This window comes from Juglans microcarpa x Juglans regia, chromosome 8S (assembly GCF_004785595.1).
Source record: "Juglans microcarpa x Juglans regia isolate MS1-56 chromosome 8S, Jm3101_v1.0, whole genome shotgun sequence".
NCBI lineage: Eukaryota > Viridiplantae > Streptophyta > Magnoliopsida > Fagales > Juglandaceae > Juglans > Juglans microcarpa x Juglans regia.
In genome coordinates this window covers 7,061,676-7,080,261 of record NC_054609.1, presented here as the reverse complement: position 1 = coordinate 7,080,261, position 18,586 = coordinate 7,061,676, and the positions used below count along the sequence as shown (strand labels likewise).

The 18,586-nt window shown below is 39.7% G+C and overlaps 1 protein-coding gene across 1 annotated transcript; it reads left to right on the top strand.

Annotated features, from left to right (window-relative positions):
* Nucleotides 1–13,979: 13,979 nt before the first annotated feature.
* On the top strand, nucleotides 13,980–14,889 carry LOC121244651. The gene is made up of 2 exons (XM_041142813.1): nucleotides 13,980–14,222; nucleotides 14,337–14,889. Exons 1-2 carry the CDS (start codon nucleotides 14,036–14,038, stop codon nucleotides 14,594–14,596), a joined length of 447 nt encoding a protein of 148 aa, XP_040998747.1. The 5' UTR covers nucleotides 13,980–14,035; the 3' UTR covers nucleotides 14,597–14,889.
* Nucleotides 14,890–18,586: the final 3,697 nt, after the last annotated feature.

The window sequence follows — 18,586 nt, the reverse complement described above, 5'->3', positions numbered from 1 at the left end:
AGTTCAAATGAATCAAGTCAAGTTTATACGAACTTTTATCACGAGCCTAAACCCTGCTTGACGTTTACCTTGGGCGGTAATTCAATGAATACCCTGCTTGACGATTCGCTTCCCTCGATCCTTGGGGAATTCAATGGCCACTCACTTTCGAGGCACGTGTCTCCAGACTTCAAGTAGGATGAAACTACTTCAACACCCGCTTTCCGTTACATCACCATATCGTGTAATGATGTCGTTGTTAGTCCCTTTACTTTTCTACTCAATCACGTAACCGTCGTCCTATTTATTCTTTATAACAACATCTTTACTCCTTGTTTACTCGTCTTTTCTTTTCTTCATTCTTTCTTTTACATTCTCGTGCTTATCTCTTCGTCTTCTCCCTTAAATCTCATACTTCTCTTCGTCCTTGCTATGAAACCCTAGCTTTCTTTGCCTTACAATGGCCCAACAGAGTTCTTCCCGACCTCTCGCTCGTGGTACCTCGTCTTTTGCTCCGGAATCATCTATTCAAAGGGTTGTTCCTTATTTTGAGGGTGTTGACTGGTGCTCTGTCCTCATTAGGTTGATGAATTCTTATGGGATTCTAGACTTCGTGATTTTTGAGCTTCCTCACCTAGGTGCCATCGACAATGAAGCTTTCACGGAATAGGTGGCTTTGCTAGTCTGCGCTTTTGCCCATGGCTTAAGACTTCCCTTTTATCACCCGATGTGTGACATTCTTGACTTTTTGAAGTTGGTGTCTGCCCAACTTCATCCTCATGCTTGGAGGGTCCTCCTATGTAGTTGCATTGTATGGCGGATGGTTTTCAAGCCTACTCGTGACGAATACCCAGATTTGACCACTCGAGAATGCTTTGCAATTTATTCGATTAGGGCTCAGCGGGCAACATTTGTAGCTTCCATATGCGTTCTGGATGTCTGGAGTGATTTGAAACTCGTCATTCTAATGCTAAACAATGGCAAAGGAAGTTCTTGTTTATTTATGATCAAGGTTGGCAGTTCCCTGTTCGTGAAGCCTCGAAGGGTGGATTTCCAGTTAACACCAATTGGTGTAAAGTTTCTGACGAGAAGGTGGTGGCAGTCACTTTGTCGAAACGAGAACAAGCTCGCGTTGATATGGTCCTCACCTAAGTTCAAGAAAATGAGGATGCCATTTGGATTAAGGCCCTCATAACCCTAGCCAATATTGACCGTTTTTCAGTTATGCCTGATCGCTCCCGCGTGAGTGGTCGTTTGTTTTCTACAAAGGCGGTGGCTTCTCCCAAGAAGAGGCCCGCCCTTATTTCGCCTAAGAAAGCAAGTAAACGTCCTCCGTCTTTACGCGCTGCCAATCAAGAATAAGAAGATCCCCTTCACCACGAGAGCCTTAGGACGTCCAAGGCGCCCTTGGCCCAAAGTGGTGCCAAGACTGGCACTAAGGCTTTTGTCCGTGTCGACGAATGTCACTCATCGACCCCGCCTTCCTCGATTAGACAGTCACCGACAAATATCTACACTACCTTCTCTTTAGGCCTCTCTACCTTAACGCCTCTAAGAGTTACCTTGCTAGCAAGGGGAAAGGGAACCCACTTCAAGCTCTCTTCCCACTACTGTCGCTGGGGGTGAGACCCCGCCCACTGATTTGGACGTGAATGGGGAGCGGGTTTCCATCCATTCTACCTTTGACTTATCCTTTTAGGGTGACAAGGGATGATCCACTCTCGATGAGGGCGTTTCCACCAAGGAAGGTGGAAACGATAAGGGGTCAGTTTTTCCCGATTCTGCCATGGTGGAACTTGTCCACCCCACCAAGGAACCTGGTCATGCCCCTGGGGGTGGGATCTCTTCTGCTTTCGTCATGTCGGGCCCTTATTCTCTGGGGTCGTGGCACGACTCAGTGCCAAGCTCTCAAGGGAGGAAGTGACCAACCCCCTCTCATCACCCCCAGAAACGAGTCCGTCAGCGACATGGTTGGTCGGCTAAGGAACTTCCTCTCTTCGGTATGACTTATTCTCTTCTTTCCTTCATCTGTTTTTTTTAAACTGTTGCATATCTGCTTGTTGTAGGGTGTGGACGACTTAGCCCTCGTTGGATAGTGAAAGTGTTTAATCTCATCTCAACTCATCATTATAATTTTTCTAAATTTTTAAACAAAATATATTAAATAATTCAACTTTTTCAAATCCTAAAATAATAATAATATTAAAAAATAAAATTTTAACAATATTTCATTGAACTTTCAACTTTAATCTAAAATCATCTCATCTCATCTCACTATCCAAACCGCACATTTGCCGCCTAGATCGTCGCTGATCGTGCTAATTTGAAGGAAAAAGTACGGTCGAGGAGTATGTTTGCCTTTTGGGCGAAAAGGGAGTTTGAAAAGTGGAAGTCCGAGAAGGTCGAGTTGGAGATCTTCCTTGAGCAGTAGAATGGTTATGCCCACTCACTAGAGGGCGATCTAGACATTCTTCATGAAAAGGTGTCTAGCCTCCGAAGTGAGCTCATAAATGCCCAGAACAACTTTGAGCTAACACTGTTGAAGGCAGAGCGGGGTTCCACTCAGGTGCATCTATCTAGTCTTAGGTTGGAACTAGGCTCTTCCCAGAGGGAGTTGGCGGGTGCTAAACAGCACTGAACTGAACTTTTTGGAGCAGTGGCGACTACCGAAGATGCTCATCGGCATGTTGGCCTCGAGCTTTCAGAGACGAAGGGGGCCTGGGAGGACCTTTCCCAAAGGCATGCGGCGATGAAGAAGGACTGGGAGAGAATGGTCGAGAATCAATAGAAGCTGGATGAGTCCTTGTTGCATCTCGATGCGAAGGCCAAATCTCGGGACAAGCAGGTGTTAAAGTTGGAATCAGAGTTGGTCTCCTCGAAGGAGGAACTTGTTCATCTCTCTCCCCAACTCATGGCGGCCAGGGCTATCCGCGTCCAACCTTTTGGCTACGGGTACGGAGTTGAAGTGGTGCAGCTCAGGTCTTTCCTATTGGCGAATCCCCTAATTGACTTGAGGCAGTTGAACCTTGAGGCGTTTAAGCCTGATCAGACTTCTCACCAATTCGTTGATGCGTTAGGGTGTGACACAATGCCTGATGCCTTCCCGCCTGCAAGGTCCACGCCCCCAGCTTATGTTGCTCCCCCTTAGGATCTTTTGAATTTTATCCTTCACAATTTTATTCATGTATATTTGCACATCAAACTGTGTAGACATCTGTTTACTATGTTGTATGGATATCTATTTACTATGTTTGTAGTTTACTTGTATTCTCTTTTACTTTTGTTCAGGTGCTTGAGATATGCTTCATGTTTTTAGTGAGTCGTTGAATTCAACAGTTTTGTCCATCGCAAGTCTTTGGACTTGACTTTTAGAGTTTGAAGGTCAAGAGGTCTTTTGACCTGCGCACCCGTTTTCCTTAACCTGAGTCTTTGGACTCGACTTTGGTGGTTGACGGTCGCTGGGTCTTTTGGCTTGCACGCGCGTTTCGTTTCACTGCAAGTCTTTGGACTCGACTTTTATGGTTAAGGATGGTGGGGTATTTTGACCTATGCGCCATTTTTTCTTCAACGACTTTGGTGGTTTAGGGTCGCGGGATTTTTTGACCTACACGCCCTTTATTTTTTTCACCACGAGTCATTGGACTCAATTTTGGTGGTTGAGGGCGCGTGGTCGTTTGACTTGCATGCCCTTTTTTCTTCACCGTGAGTCTTTAGACTCGACTTTGGTGGTTGAGGGTCCCGTGGTTGTTTAGCCCGCACGCCCTTTTCCTTTCCAACAAATCTTTGGACTCGACTTTGTTAATTGAGGGTTGCGGGGTCTTTTGACACGCACACCCTTTTTTCTTCAATGCGAGTCTTTGGACTCGACTTTGGTGGTTGAGGGTCGTGGGGTCTTTTGACCTGCGCACCATTTTTTCTTGACCTTGAGTCTTTGGACTTGACTTTGGTGGTTTAGGGTCGCGAGGTCATTTCGCCTGCACACCCTTTTTCTTCACTATGTGACTTTGGACTCGACTTTCGTGGTTGACAGTCGTGGGGTCTTTTGACCTGTATGCCCTTTTTTCTTCACCACGAGTCTTTGGACTCAATTTTGGTGGTTGAGGACTTATATACATTTTTCTCTTCTGGCACGAGAGTGGGGGGAAATGATCGCCTTTATTCATTGTTCTTTATTTCTAAAATATACAAAATCAAAGATAAAAAATTTTTTAAGTGCTCGGCTTCTAGAGGTGCTGCAATTTCTTTCTCTGGCTATCCTTTAAGCGATACGAGTTGGGTTAGTGGCTGGCGATTATAATGTAGAGCCTCCCCGTGGGGTCTGAGCTTTCTCTCATCCTATGTAGTTACTCATGTTTCCTTCAGCACTAGGTCACCTACTTTGAGGGTCCTTGGCTTGACTCTTTTATTAAAATAACTCTCTATCCTTCTTTTGTTGATATTTGTCAGGACCTCAGCTTCTTCCCTTTCTTCAACTAGGAGGTCAAGATGTTCTTTGAGTACTTTTTCATTCTAGGACAGGCTGAAATGGTCGAAGCAGTAATTGGGTAGCCCGACCTCTACTGGGGAGACAACTTCACTCCCGTATGCTAAGAAAAATGAGATTTCTCATATCGGATCTTTATCATGGTTCTATAGGCCCATAAGACCTCTGGGAGCTCTTCTTTCCACTTCCTTTTTTATTTTCGTGAGCTTTTTCTTCAATATCGCCAACAGGACTTATTCGTAGCCTCAACCTACCCGTTAGCTTGAGGTTGTCCCGTGGATGAGTATTTAACCTAGATCCTCAGTTCTACGCACCACTCCTGATAAGTTTCTGAGTCGAATTGCTCCCCCATTGTTTGAAATGATGTTCTGGGAATCCCAAATTGGCAGATGACATTGTTCCATAAGAATTTAGTGATGCTTTTTGCCATGATCGTAGTTAGGGGCTCTGCCTCCACCCATTTTGTGAAATAATCTACAGTGACGACTATAAACTTCACTCCTCCTTTCTCTAGCAAAATGAGCCCCACCAAGTCGACTCCCCATTGTGCGAAGGGCCATGGGGTAGTGATGAAGGTTAAATCTTCCACACAGGGCACTGGGGCGAACACCTGGCACTTGACGAACTTTTTCACGAACTCCTTGGCGTCTTATAGAGCATTAGGACAATAGTATCCAGCACACATAAGTTTCCTAGCCAAGGTCTTTCCTCCAGAATAATTCTCTTATGTGAGATCTCTAATTTTACTTGTGATTATATTTTCATATATTTTAAATGTTTTATTTATTTTAATTATGTTATTTGTGATATTTTATTTATGTTGTTATTATTTTATTTTATAATTGTTGGTTGGGCTTGTGTGTAGTTGTGGTAATTTATTTTAATTGGGTTGTGTGTGTGTGTTTTAAATAAACCCAGCCCATGTGTTTTATTAAAAGTCCAACCCGTGTGCATAAAGATCCAGCCCAACCTTTATGAGTTTAACCCAACCCGTGTGAATAACCCAGCCCGTGCATTTATTGAACCCAGCCCATGTAGCATCTGAAGCCTAGCCTTGTGATTAAAGGGCCCATCCCATGCAGAAGTTAGGAACCCAGCTCCTTTTTGTCAAACGGCGCTGTTTTGGAGGATGACCTCTAGGGCTTCATCACTTTTCTTCTTGCGCCGTGCAACTGCTTTTCTTCTTCCTTCTTCTTTTCTTCCATCTTCTTCTTCTACCGACTGGTTTCTTCTTCTCCTAGCAACTGCCGAAGCATTTTCCTCCTCCAATTAGAACATTGCCAAGTATTGCAACCCGCGCCTTTGCCACCACCTCCTTTCCTCCACCTCATGCCTCATGGCAGCTCCATGTCATTTGGTGGAGGCTCTGAAGCCTTGTTATCGAGCTGCCGCTCCTCAAGGCCACCACCACCTTCCACCGTAAGCAGCTCCGTGTCAATCAGTAGTGAGCTTCGAGTTGCGCTGTCCAGCTGCCGTGCCACACGTCCACAGTATGCCTTCTTCTCCTCCTCGGCTTGTACTGCCATTTTTTGCTTTTCTTCTACTCATGCGACACATAGCTCCTCAAACTGCCATTCTTGGTCTATATATAGTCTGCAGGTTCCTCAATTTAATTCTTCCGAGATCCTTATCCTCTTTCTCTCATTCAAGCTATTTTCATCTTTTGGTGTTTTGAGTTTTGATCTGTAATTTTTTTTTTTTTTTTTTTGGTGAATCTGTGAGCTTGTGTATTATTTTTGCCGAGCTCTGTTTGGTTCTAAAATTGTGAAATTTCAATAAGTTTTTGGTGAATTGTTGGTACCTGTCGTGACTTGTGTTTTCCATTTCTTTTTCATAAACCAAATTTTTCCTTGAGAGAAACTCACCAAAAAAGCCACTGTACTATTCTTGAAACACTGTTGTCGCCGTTGTGCCGCCACCTTGAGCAACACCTTTCGACCGATCTTTCAGAAATTCCAATCTTCGTGTTTATGTAATTTTCCATCGCAACTCAAGTGATTTAAATTGGCTTTATAACTGTTATTTAATTGTAAACTGTTGGTTGTTTGGAAATTGGGCCTTAGGCCATTGAAGTGTTGGGTTGTGATTGTAGTTGGTTTTGGTGTTGGGCCTTGGGCCAGATTGGAGAACGAGATTACGCGTGTAGTTGTGAAACTGTATAATTGTAAATGGATGGCTATTTTATCTAAATGAGTTATTTAATATTTCATCCAATAAATTGTTGTCATACACATTTATCGTCTTAAATAAATTGTGCTTTGAGGTCACGTTGTTTGTTTTGAAAAATGAGACTGAATTATGTGGGTGCGTGTGTATCACGACCCCAAGCTGAGATGGGGCACTATCTCGGTGGAGCTCCTCTGGTCATTCGGGAGCGTAACAGACTGATGTGACATCCGATGAGTTATCGCAGGGCGACGACGGGAACGGAAGAGACGATAATACTTTCGTACCGATTCCGTAACCTTTTGGCTGGTGAGAATAGAGGATGTTTGGCCATGTACACGCTGGGCGCGGAACTGGGCATCGCTCGTTACGAAGTCTCATGCACGAACGTTACCCATGGTGTGACGATGAGAGCCAGGGTATGTGGACTGTCCATAGGGGAGACCGCAGTGCATGCATAATAAAATAATGTTTATAATTGGGTCAAAATGGAATTTTTTGTGTGAGTTATTAAAAGTGTATTTTTGGGAAAAAGAATCTGATTTTTTTTCTGCATATTTGTCCGTATGGGGACGTGTGATTATATTATGTATTTTAAATCTCTTAGATATTGTTTTGGTTAATTACTTGTTGAGATGTCATAATCTCATTGTGGTGTTTTACCCTACGGTTCCATCTTATGGTGTCATAGAGTCTGACGCAGAGCCTGAGTATGAACCTGAGGGGCTGAGTCCGCCATAAGTTTAAGTTGCTAATTTGTTGTTCAGCATTTTGGGATTTGTTTCCCTTATGTTATTTGTTTTCTTTAAATTTTCTGTCGGATGACTGTATAATTCTTGTAAAGATATTTTACTGTTTTTGAACAATTCTGGTACTTAATAAAAAAGACCTTTTTATTTCTCCACTATGAATATTATTTTTTGTACACTTATTGCATATTGTACACACTTTGAGTACTGGTCGTTGGGGTGCGTAATCCATGTGGTCATCATCCCAGTGTCATGAACTCCACAAATTTAACACGTGAGGGTCGAGGGCGCCACATCTTATACCCCTTCCTGTACTTCTGCTAGGATATAGTGGGCTTCTTGGGATGAGATGCATCTCAGTAGGGGGTGGCAAAGCCTCACTTATAGAGAATATTGTTGACCTTGGTGAACCGTGCTGCTCTTTTCTTGACTTTCCTCGCCTCCTCCTTCCCAACCAGGAGTTCACCTGTATCTAGGTATCTTGTTATCTCCCTAGCCCACTCAGGTTCCTGGGCTCCAATTCGTAAAATTCCATCCTGACCACTGGGACCTCGATGACTCTCTTCTCCACCTTCCACGGGAGGGTGGATTCATCCATCCCCGAAGTTACTCTTGCCAATTTGTTTTGTTATAGAGTTGTTTTCCCTGGGGTTTTGTGCAATACTAAAGTAAGAGAACCGGTTGCGACCCTCCCAAACTCAGTTCAAATAATTTTTCAGCATTTTCCCTTGGTGGCGTATGTTCCCAACACCTGGTTAACAACCACTTGGGAGTTTGCCTTCATCTGAACCTGAGTCACCCCTAGTGTTTCTACGATAGAGAGTACTGCTATAAGTGCTTCACATTCGACTTCATTGTTGATGGTCTTGAACATGACTTTTGCCATGTAGTGATATTCTCACCCCGCGTCGTTGACTATATAGATGCCTATGCACCCGTTGGCACGACAAGAAGAGCTGTTGACAAGAATTTGGCAAGTTTTTCCAACCAGGGTGGTTGCCACTTCCTGAGGGAAGGCAGTGAACTCAGTGATGAAATTTGCCAAAACTTACCCTTTTAGCGCTCCTCTTGGTAAATAGTCAATACTGAACTCACTGAACTTGATCGACTAGCTGACCAGTCTTCCCGAATTTTTGGACTTTTGTAGTATCTTTCTCAAGGGGTTCTCTATCAAGAATTTAATAGGATGGGCTTGGAAGTACGATCATAATCTTCTGGTGGCTATCACTAAAGCAAACTCCAGCATCTCCATTCGCGGGTACTTGGCCTCTGCGCCTTGCAGTGCACGACTCGTGTAATAGACTCGCATTTGGGCCGCTCCTTCTTCCTTGACCAGGATTGCAGATATTGCATGGGGCGACACTGCCAAGTACATGTAGAGTGTATCTCCCTGCTCGGGCTACTTCAATAATGGCGAGTAGGACAGGCATTGCTTCAACTCTTGAAAAGGCTGGTCACATTCATTATTCCAGGGGTGCACTTTGTGTAACACTTTGAAGAAAGGTAGCATTTGTTCGTGGACCTGGGCACAAACCTGTTTAAAGTCGCCACTCGATCTGCGAGTTCCATTGCTGCTTCATGTTTACAATTACATCAAATTTTTCAGTGTTGGCTTTGCTTCCCCTCTTGAACACGCTGAAACCTAGAAATTTTCCTAAGTCCACTCTAAAGGATCATTTAGCGGGGTTCAATTTCATTCTATAATGGCAGAGTATCGCAAAAGATTCTCTTAGATCTGCTAGTTGTTGGGCAGGTTCATTACTTTTTACCAGCAAGTCATCGACATATACCTCCATGGTCCGCCCAATCTATTTTCTAAACATCCAATTCGCAAGCCTTTGATAGGTTGTCCTGACATTCTTCAAGCCACAATGCATAACTTAATAGTAGTAGAACCCCCTATCTGTGATGAAAGACGTCTTTTTCTTCATTTGTCGGGTTCATTTGATCTGATTCTACTCTGGATAGGCATCCATAAAACTCAACATTCAGTGTCCCGCTGTGGCATCAACGATAACATCGATTCATGGCAATGGAAAACTATCATTTGGGCATGCTTTGTTTAGGTCGGTAAAGTCGACGCACATTCTCCACTTCCCATTTGCCTTCTTAACCAGACGACGTTGGACAACCATTCGGGGTAGTGGGCTTCAATGATAAATCCTATGGCAAGGAGACAGTCCACCTCCTCAGCTATATGGCTGCACACTTCTCTATGCTAAAAGTTATTCTTCTCTAGCAGACCTTCTTGCAGCCAGGGTTGACACAGTTTTTACTCAATGACTTTTTTCTCAATCTCGGGCATGTCTTCGTGGCTCCATGCAAACACGTCTCTGTATTTGATCAGCAGTTGCTTCAAGGCTTCCCTTATATCTAGTGGGAGTCGCGTGCCTACCCGTGTTGGCCAGGGCTTGCTTGCCTCGCACTTCCCCTACTCTTGCTTCCACTGGGAATTTCATTTTGAGGAGGTGGGTAAATGTGACTATCTTAAGGGTATACTGGGTTGGGCGCCCTAATATAGCATTATAAGATGATAGGACTTTGAACACTAAAAAGTTGGTCATTGTGGTAACTGTGCATGCTTTTTTTCCTGCCATGATAGGAAAGGTTATGGCACCCAATGGTTGGATGCAATCACTTGAGAATCCTTTAAGTAGGGTGGACAAAGGTCGTAACCTGCTGGCGTCAATGCCCATCCTTGCAAAGGCCTCATATAATAAGATATCTTCTGAACTTCTGTTATCAACTAGAATTTGCCTGGTAGTATAATTGATGACTAGGAGGGTTACTACCAGTGCGTAATCCTGGGGGGTACAAAACACCCTCACAATTCTCTTCCCCGAAGGAGATGGTTGTCGTGTTGTTGCGTCGTTGCTGCTTGGGTAGCCTGTCTGTCATATAAACTTCCTCATACCTTACCCTACGGGCATGCACTTTTCTGCTGGAAGAGGAGGCGCCGCCCCCAGTAAATCCCCCAACAATAGTGCATATCTCTCCCTAAAGTGTGTGTCTGCAATTAGCATTTTGGCAGGGGGCGTTGCGACTATCTTCCCTTGTCATTTGTCACCTTTTAGGTTGTTGCTTCATAGAGGGTTGCCTTCGCATTCTACTCCTTGCCTCGGCTTTACATGTTTGGTGAGCATTCGTTCGAGTTCTCCACTGTTTGTTAGCTTGAAAACCTTTTTTTAGTGACGTGCAATCTTCTATCCAGTGGGTATCTAACTGGTAGTATTTGTAGAAGCATTGTCCTCTCCTAGCCTAGCACGATGCTTTTTTTTAGCACTCTTCTTTACATGTACATTCAAGTTGTTATGGATGAGTCGGGTACCTTGCTCAAGCATGGTTGCATGTCTTTCATGCCTTCTTTCTTGTTGGCCTAAGCCAATCTTCCTTTGCCCTACTCTGCTGGAGCTCTTGCCTGCCGATTTCATATCACCTTTCCTCAGTTCAATTAGGGCTTGCAAGGTGTTTTCTGCGTTGACAAAGTCATCGGCTCTGTCCATAAACTCCCTCAAAGTTGAAGGAGTTTTCCTCGCCAACTTGGCCATGAACAAACTTCTAGGCCACACACCTCCCAAGAGAGCTGCCAGGTTTATCTTCTCCTCTTGGTCATCAATGGTCAGCCTCTCTCTATTGAATTGAGTTAGATATGCTTTTGAACTTTCTTCCTCTCTTTGCTTCATGGTTAGGAGATATATCGCGGTCTATCGATGCCTTCTACTTACCATGAATTGCGTTAGGATTTGCTTGGCCAACTCTTCGAAACTATCAATCGACCCCGGTCTTAGTGCTCCAAACCAGCCTTTTGCCATGACTTTTAGTGTCAGTGGGAAGGCTCGACAGGCTAATTCCCTGGGGAAACCATGAAGGATCATGTGCGCCTTGAAGTTCTCCAAATGATCGACTAGGTCTTAGGATCCGTCATACATCTCAATCTGCGGAATTTTGAATTTTGGTCAGAGTCTTATAGCCCTTACCACTGCACTGTAGGGTAGGTCTGTATGATTCAGCAGCAATTCTACTGAGGATAGTCCTCCCATCTTTTGGGCCATCTCCTCGTACTTATCAACGAGACTACGTAGCTCGTCGTGCAGCCTCTTCTTTTCCAACTCTTCGGCATTTGTCCCTCCAGCGCTTTGTGCTTCTCCTTCTAGCTGCTTATTATGACTTGGTAATGTGGCTTCGCCAAGTTTGGCATTGCGATGCCTCAGGTCTTCATCCTCCCATTGGAGATCCTCCATTATTATCGTGACCTGCTTTAGTTTCTCTTCGGTTTTTACAAGTTGTGCATCCAAATCTGTAAGGACCGTGTCTTTATCATGATTTTCTTGAGAACGCGTGGCAATTGGCATGTGGAAACCACACTGGAATCTGATGGAAACTAAACTGACTTACATATTCAACAAAAATCCCATAGACGACACTACTGTTTGGAACGTGTTCCACATGCCGCACACCAATGCACTTTACTTGCAACAAAGAAAGACGATGGCCTGGTGTGCTCGATGCATCTCCGATGCCTAAGTCAACGATACGTAGAGTGAGTTATCACCAAAGTTCTGAATGCAAAGTTACCTAAGTCATTACCTTCTTACCATATATATATATATATATATATATATATATATATATATATAATATATATGTATGTATATGATACGTGGTAAATCATTGATAAGTACCAATTATAGGCTTGATCCTCTCATTGCTCTTATCGGTTTATACACTTTACATGATGGTCATCCCGAGAATGGAGGGCTTATCCCATCTCACTAGCTTCATCATCTTATCTGTCATATTTGGTGGTTACAAAATGGATTCCTATTGGTCTCTAAGACCCAGACGACTAATCCATTCTGGCCTTGGGCTTGCATCCGTTGGGCCTCCTGATTGTGTCTATTTCTTGTTGAGGATTATAAAGGTCCCTCCACAATTATAATCATTCTTGTCAACAAAGTTTTATAAATAACCCTCGTATTTAGGGGGGAAAAAAAGGTGGGCTTCTGCCTCTTAATAGAGTTATACAGAAGCTTTTTATGAACATTAGAAAATTAGATTTTGACAATCATAATTTTCATATTGTACATTAAAGTGATAGTAACGAAAAGCGAATTTATCATTCGAGGAGAGTATGTGAAATAATTATTATGTGGAGATAATAAGAAGTTGGACCATTTCATGTCTCCATATCAACACTAGAAATGAAAAGAGATATACAGGAGAAACTCGAACTCAAACTACATACTTACTTTAGCTGCTTCAGGGGGCACATTCCCCTGAACACCCTCCCTAATTACAACCATTGTCTCCCTAGTTACGGTAGTCCTACCTCCAAAGATCACTTCACTTGCTACTTAAGATGAAAATAAAGGGCTTGATTGTGAGACAAAAGATTCCAGGAAAAAAAACCATAAAACAAGAAAAGTTTAATAAAAGTTGAGTTTTGAGAAGAAGAGAAAAATATGATAAACCAATTAGAGAGATGACCAAATACATAAGACTATAAGAGATTTATTTGATTTTTTATGTTCTCTTGCTGAATTCTCAATTTTCTATAAATGGGACTTTATTTTCTATAAATAGCTACTACATGCATTCAAAATAGTAATAAACTCAAATGGGAAAACATGTAAAAGAACACAAAGGCCTTTGACATGCGCATTTTTTCATCAAAGGTGTTCTTCTTTTTATGTTATTTAACACCCGCGTGCATTAGTGGCCGGCTGCAATAATGGAAAGAGATGAATGAATCATTCATGCAGAAACTCTATGAAAATAAGGTTGAAGTTGTACGTACGTACTGAATGAAAATTTTGGAATATAAGTGAGAAAGAGTTGATTTTGCTTCTACATTATTTACATCATTGCTTATACATCAAACGTGAAAGAACAAAAGATAAATAATAAAAATAATTAGTCAACGACCTACATGAGTAACTTGGTTGAATATTCTAATTCAGTGCTCCACAGCCATGGGACGTCATAGGTCCAAACTCCTCGAACCCAAGGCCTGAAGTATGAGTTTTTCCTGCATTTGCTCTTCTTGTGCCCTGGAGATATACATGCAGTTAATTGATTCTCCACTTTGTTTTCCAAATAGAGTGCAAATCAGTTCCTAGCTTTTATGTTGAATGGGTACGTAAGTGCGTCTTCGATCAAGTTCGATCAAGTTATTTTCTTAAAAATGCGAAATGCATCCGATCATTTCTCCAAAAACATATATACCATATTATACCCAAGTTTCTCGAGAAAGTGGGTTTGGAAATGTTAGAAAAAGAAGGAATTGCAGCTCAACAATAGAAAAAGTAGTGTAGATACACGAGATGCCCTTGGTTGACCGTTGAGACCGTTGTGTTAAAAGGTTACATCCAGATCGACCCCGCCGACAAAAATGAGTTGTTTTAACTGGATAACTTACTGCCTCACTAATCATAACCATGAGCATCATTTTCTATTCCTAATGGAAACTTACCAAAATTACGAATACTGGAACTGATCATGTGATTGTCAACCCCTTTGAATTGAATTATAAGCCCTACACGTTTTGGTTTGAAACATTTTGCCTTAGTTTTCCTATATAAACCCACTTTACCAGTCATTTCATTCCATTCCACCTTGGTTTTCTTTCAAGCTAAGGCCATATATTGGTGGATTCTATATGAGAATGAAGATGGCGTTTACTTTTGGTGCACAAGGATTCATTCTACTTGCAATTGCTGCCTCTTTCTTGGTAGTTGGTGAGGCTAGAACCATTGTTGTCGGAGGCTCAGAAGGCTGGCGTTTTGGCTTCAACTACACAGATTGGGCTCTCAAAACAAGTCCTTTCTACCTGAACGATAAATTAGGTGAGTAATATTGGCCATTACTTTGATATATATGGCATTAAATTGGCTATTAATATCACTCAAACTATTGAATTTAGTTTAAGTTCTAACAATCTTGCCATTTTTTTGCACTAGTATTCAAATATGCACCCCCAAGTGACACCTCCGTTGCTCCAAATGTTTACCTACTACCAAACCTATTGAGCTATTTGGCATGTAACTTCAGCAGTGCAAAGCTGCTGGCAACCGAAACACAAGGAAGTGGTAATGGTTTTGAGTTTGTACTGATGAACCGGTGGAGGCCTGCATACTTTGCTTCTACTGCAGAGGATGGCAGTCACTGCCGTGAGGGACAGATGAAGTTCTTTGCTATCCCATTGCCACATCCGAATTAATTATCGATGACCAGCTTAACGACGCCGATCGAGGGCTTGAAAAAGACGGAGGCAGTGCTTGCTGTTTGTTGTTCATCTGGTTTTATTTTGTAGGGTACAAAAACATTCAATCATTCAGATCATCTGCATGATTAATGCATATCAATAAAAGGGTTTGTTCCCAATTACTTTGTTTTGGTTTTAAGTTACGTACACTTTATGGCTTTTAGGGAAACAAGTGTGAGAGGAATACTTGTGTTTTGTGTTTCTTCTTGATATATCAGCATGAATGAAATAAAACAGCCTTTGTTTTTATATTATGATGCTTTCTTATATCCTTCGTTGCTGAAACTATGTGTTGTTCTCCATAGAAATGTAAAGGTATGGTATAATTGCACAAAGATCATAAAAGACGTATAGTAGCCGTGGCCCATCTCCAAACTTTTATTCACGAGACTAGAAGCCCACTATTGTAGAAATGATGTACGTATAGTTTTTTATAACTTGGTTTTAAATAGAGGGTATTTATTTTAAGGATAATGCTACATTTATTGACAAAAATCACCAAAAATTTCTTTTGATAGTGTAATTTTTTTTTTCAAACATTTTTTAAAACACTTCAACATTTAAAAAAAAAATCACAAGCTCGTCAAAAAGTATTTCTTTAACTATTAAGTAAAAAAAAAAAAAAATTGATAGACTTTGCCGGTAACCTTTCTCGGTAGGAATATCATTTCTCTTATTTAAAATATGAATTAGAATAAAAAAATTTATATTTTTTATGAATGGCATATTTAATCATGTTAGTTTGTTGAAAATGAGTGATTAAATAGTTGTAAGAAGTACTATCTTTATTTTTGTCAATTACTTCCAATATATATGTTGATGGATTGACGTGATTACTATCGTGTCCAAAAATTATTTGGAGTATGTATTATATTATATAACTCTCAATCTTATGAAATTTGAACAATATTTTCAAAGCCAAATGGTTAGTTTAGGAAGAAGATTACAAAAAGTTAGTTAAAAATTACGGGACTTGATATAGCACATCAAATATAATATTTTACAATAAAAAGAGTTTCATAACCTAACTACCACAAGTTAAATGTAAGTTTTGTTTCGTATTTTTCTTTATAGACGTAGCACTCCTCTTCTAAAAATTCCTGTTAACATTAGTTACTTGATTATTTTAAAACTAAATTTTCCTTTTATTTCTTGCAAAATATATAATATTTCATTTTAATTTTTATCATAATTAAATACAATTAGGGTTGAAAATAAATCGAGTTGAGTCAAAGTCAAACAGGGATACTTGAACTCAATTAGCATGTTTACTTGTTCAACAGATCAAACTTGAATAAAACACAAATATCCTTGTTCGAACTTGGCTTGTTAACCATTAAATTATTCGAATTCGGATCGAGTTCGACTAAAAATAAACAAATGACTTGAGGTCGAGTAGCTCGAACTCCTTTTTTTTTTTTTTTAATTCTGAATCTGATCTTTTCATTAATAAAAAAAACATTTTGAGTTTTACGAAATACTCTAACCCATTAACTATTTAACCAATTATTTTTTATGAAAACATTCTTATAGTATAATTTTGTATAAAATAAATTAAGATTTTGCTATACATCAACCACTATTCACCCCCACAGCTGACAACTTTTTTTTTACATAGAATGTGGGGTAGTAAATAGTGGCTGATGAGAAGAATTACCCAATAAATTAACTTATAGTTATAAATTAAAAAAATATAAATATAATAAACTAAACTAATTAATATATATATGTAGATAATTTAATAAATCAAGAGTTCTAGTTGTATGATATATTATTATACAAATTATCCTATACACACTTTGGGAATATAATAAATATATTAAATAAAGGAAACTATAAATTAATTAATGAAATAATTAAGAATATAAAATATAAATAACATGTAATAAATATATACATATATGACACGCTATGAGCTTCAAAACGAGTTCAAACGAGTCAAGTCGAGTTCATACGAACTTTGTTCAGGAGTCTAAATTGAGTCAAACCGAGTTTATACGAGTTTTGCTCGTTTGGTATTCGAACTTATATTAGTTTTTATGAACACCTCATTTATTAAATGAATCGAGTTCGAACCAAGTATACACAAACCGAACTCGAGCTACTCTCGAGCTCCTCTATTCATTTATAACCTTAAACACGATCTTTGAATTTCTGCCTGTAGGCAAAGTGGAACACAATATTAAATACAATGGGTCAACATCTTGTATCTAGAGGTGTAATTGGCCCGGTTTGATCCGATTTTGGACATATTTTAAAACCAAACCGGTATACACTGCTTTTGAAATTTGAAGAATCGATACTGCACTAGTTACACCCCTAAACCAGTACTTCTAGTTTTACCGATTCCAATCCGATTCGGTCTGATTTTTCCTTTATATTATGTATATAGTATATATAATATGCTATATATATTATAATATATAATAATATAGTGATAATACATTGTAGTATATTATAATATATATTATAATTGTATTATAGACTATAGTGATAATATATAATTATTTATATAAGATTTTAAAATTTAATATTATATGAATTAGTAATTTAGCATATAATACAAAATTATTTTATATATAATTATATATATTATATATAAAAATCATAATAATATAAAAAATCATATAAAAAATATTTTATATAATATAAAAAATTAAAATATATATATGAACCGGTCCAGTCCGGTGTTTGAAAAAGGAAAACCAGAACCGGATCAATTTTGACCAGTTTTGAGAAAAATTAAACCGATACCGGACTGAACCGATTTAAAACCGCACCGAACACACCAGTTTGGTCCGGTTTACCGGTTCACTAGTTTTTTCACCCCTACTTTTATCTATATCTCTATGAATTATTGAAATAATTTTAGCAAAAGAATCGTAGAAAACCCTATAGGTTACCAACAATAATTTTCATGAAACCAATACATGGCCAAATATATCAATGAAACCTCAATTTTTCGATCAAGGTCAAGGTCATAAAATCTCTCACTTCCCTCACAATCACATCCCTCATAAAATTCTAGAATCCCACAAGCATACTTTTCATCCTATAACAACTTTCAGCTCTACATGAGAACTCTAGAAGCTCCTAGTTTCATTTGTAACTAATTCAAGTCAGTTAATTTACCTCTGCCTTACCATCAATGTATATATAAGTGTACAAATAATTCATTAATAACACACAAAATTAGTCTCTCTTAATTAAGTTTTAACATGGTATCAAAGCAAAATCTTTGAAGTCTCTCACTTTTGTCTTTCAGTAGTTGCCCCTCCCTCATCTTTGTCTTTCTTAGTTGATGATCCTCAAAATCCTTATTATTTCCATCATGGAAAAAATCTTTGTTCCTTGTATCTCAACCACTTCTCGGAGAGAATTATCAGACCTGGAGTAGGTCAATGTTGATGGCCCTAACAACCAAGAACAAGTTCAGCTTCAATGACAGTACTTATGTAAATTAAACCTTTTGATGTGAATGCCTTAAGTTTTTTGCTTGGCAATGATGCAATACTATGGTTCTATCATGGTTGTTGAACGATGTATCTAAAGAAATTGCTACTAGTGTTCTTCACTTGAATTCTGCTGAAGAAGTATGGATTGATCTTAGAGAACGTTTTACACAAAGTAATGGGACCAAGAAGTTTTTAACTAAATAAGTCGATTACTTCATTATCTCAACATCAAATGGATGTTAGGCTTATTTTACAAAACTCAAGGGTCTCTGGGATGATTTAGTGAACTATAAATCGATATCAGACTGTACTTATGGTGCTTTGAAAATTTTTCTTAATTTTTAATAGCAAGAACATGTGATGCAGTTCTTGATGGGGTGAGATGAAAGTTTTTCGCAAGTTCATGGCCAAATATTACTTCTTGATCCACTGTCTCTTATCAATAAGTCTTTTCTCTTGTACTTCAAGAAAAAAGACAAAAGGAGATATA

Coding starts and splice junctions, on each gene's coding strand:
- LOC121244651 (XM_041142813.1), top strand. CDS start 14,036: ATGAGAATGAAGATGGCGTTTACTTTTGGTGCACAAGGATTCATTCTA. Junction 14,223..14,336: donor CTACCTGAACGATAAATTAG/GTGAGTAATATT, acceptor TTTTTGCACTAG/TATTCAAATATGCACCCCCA.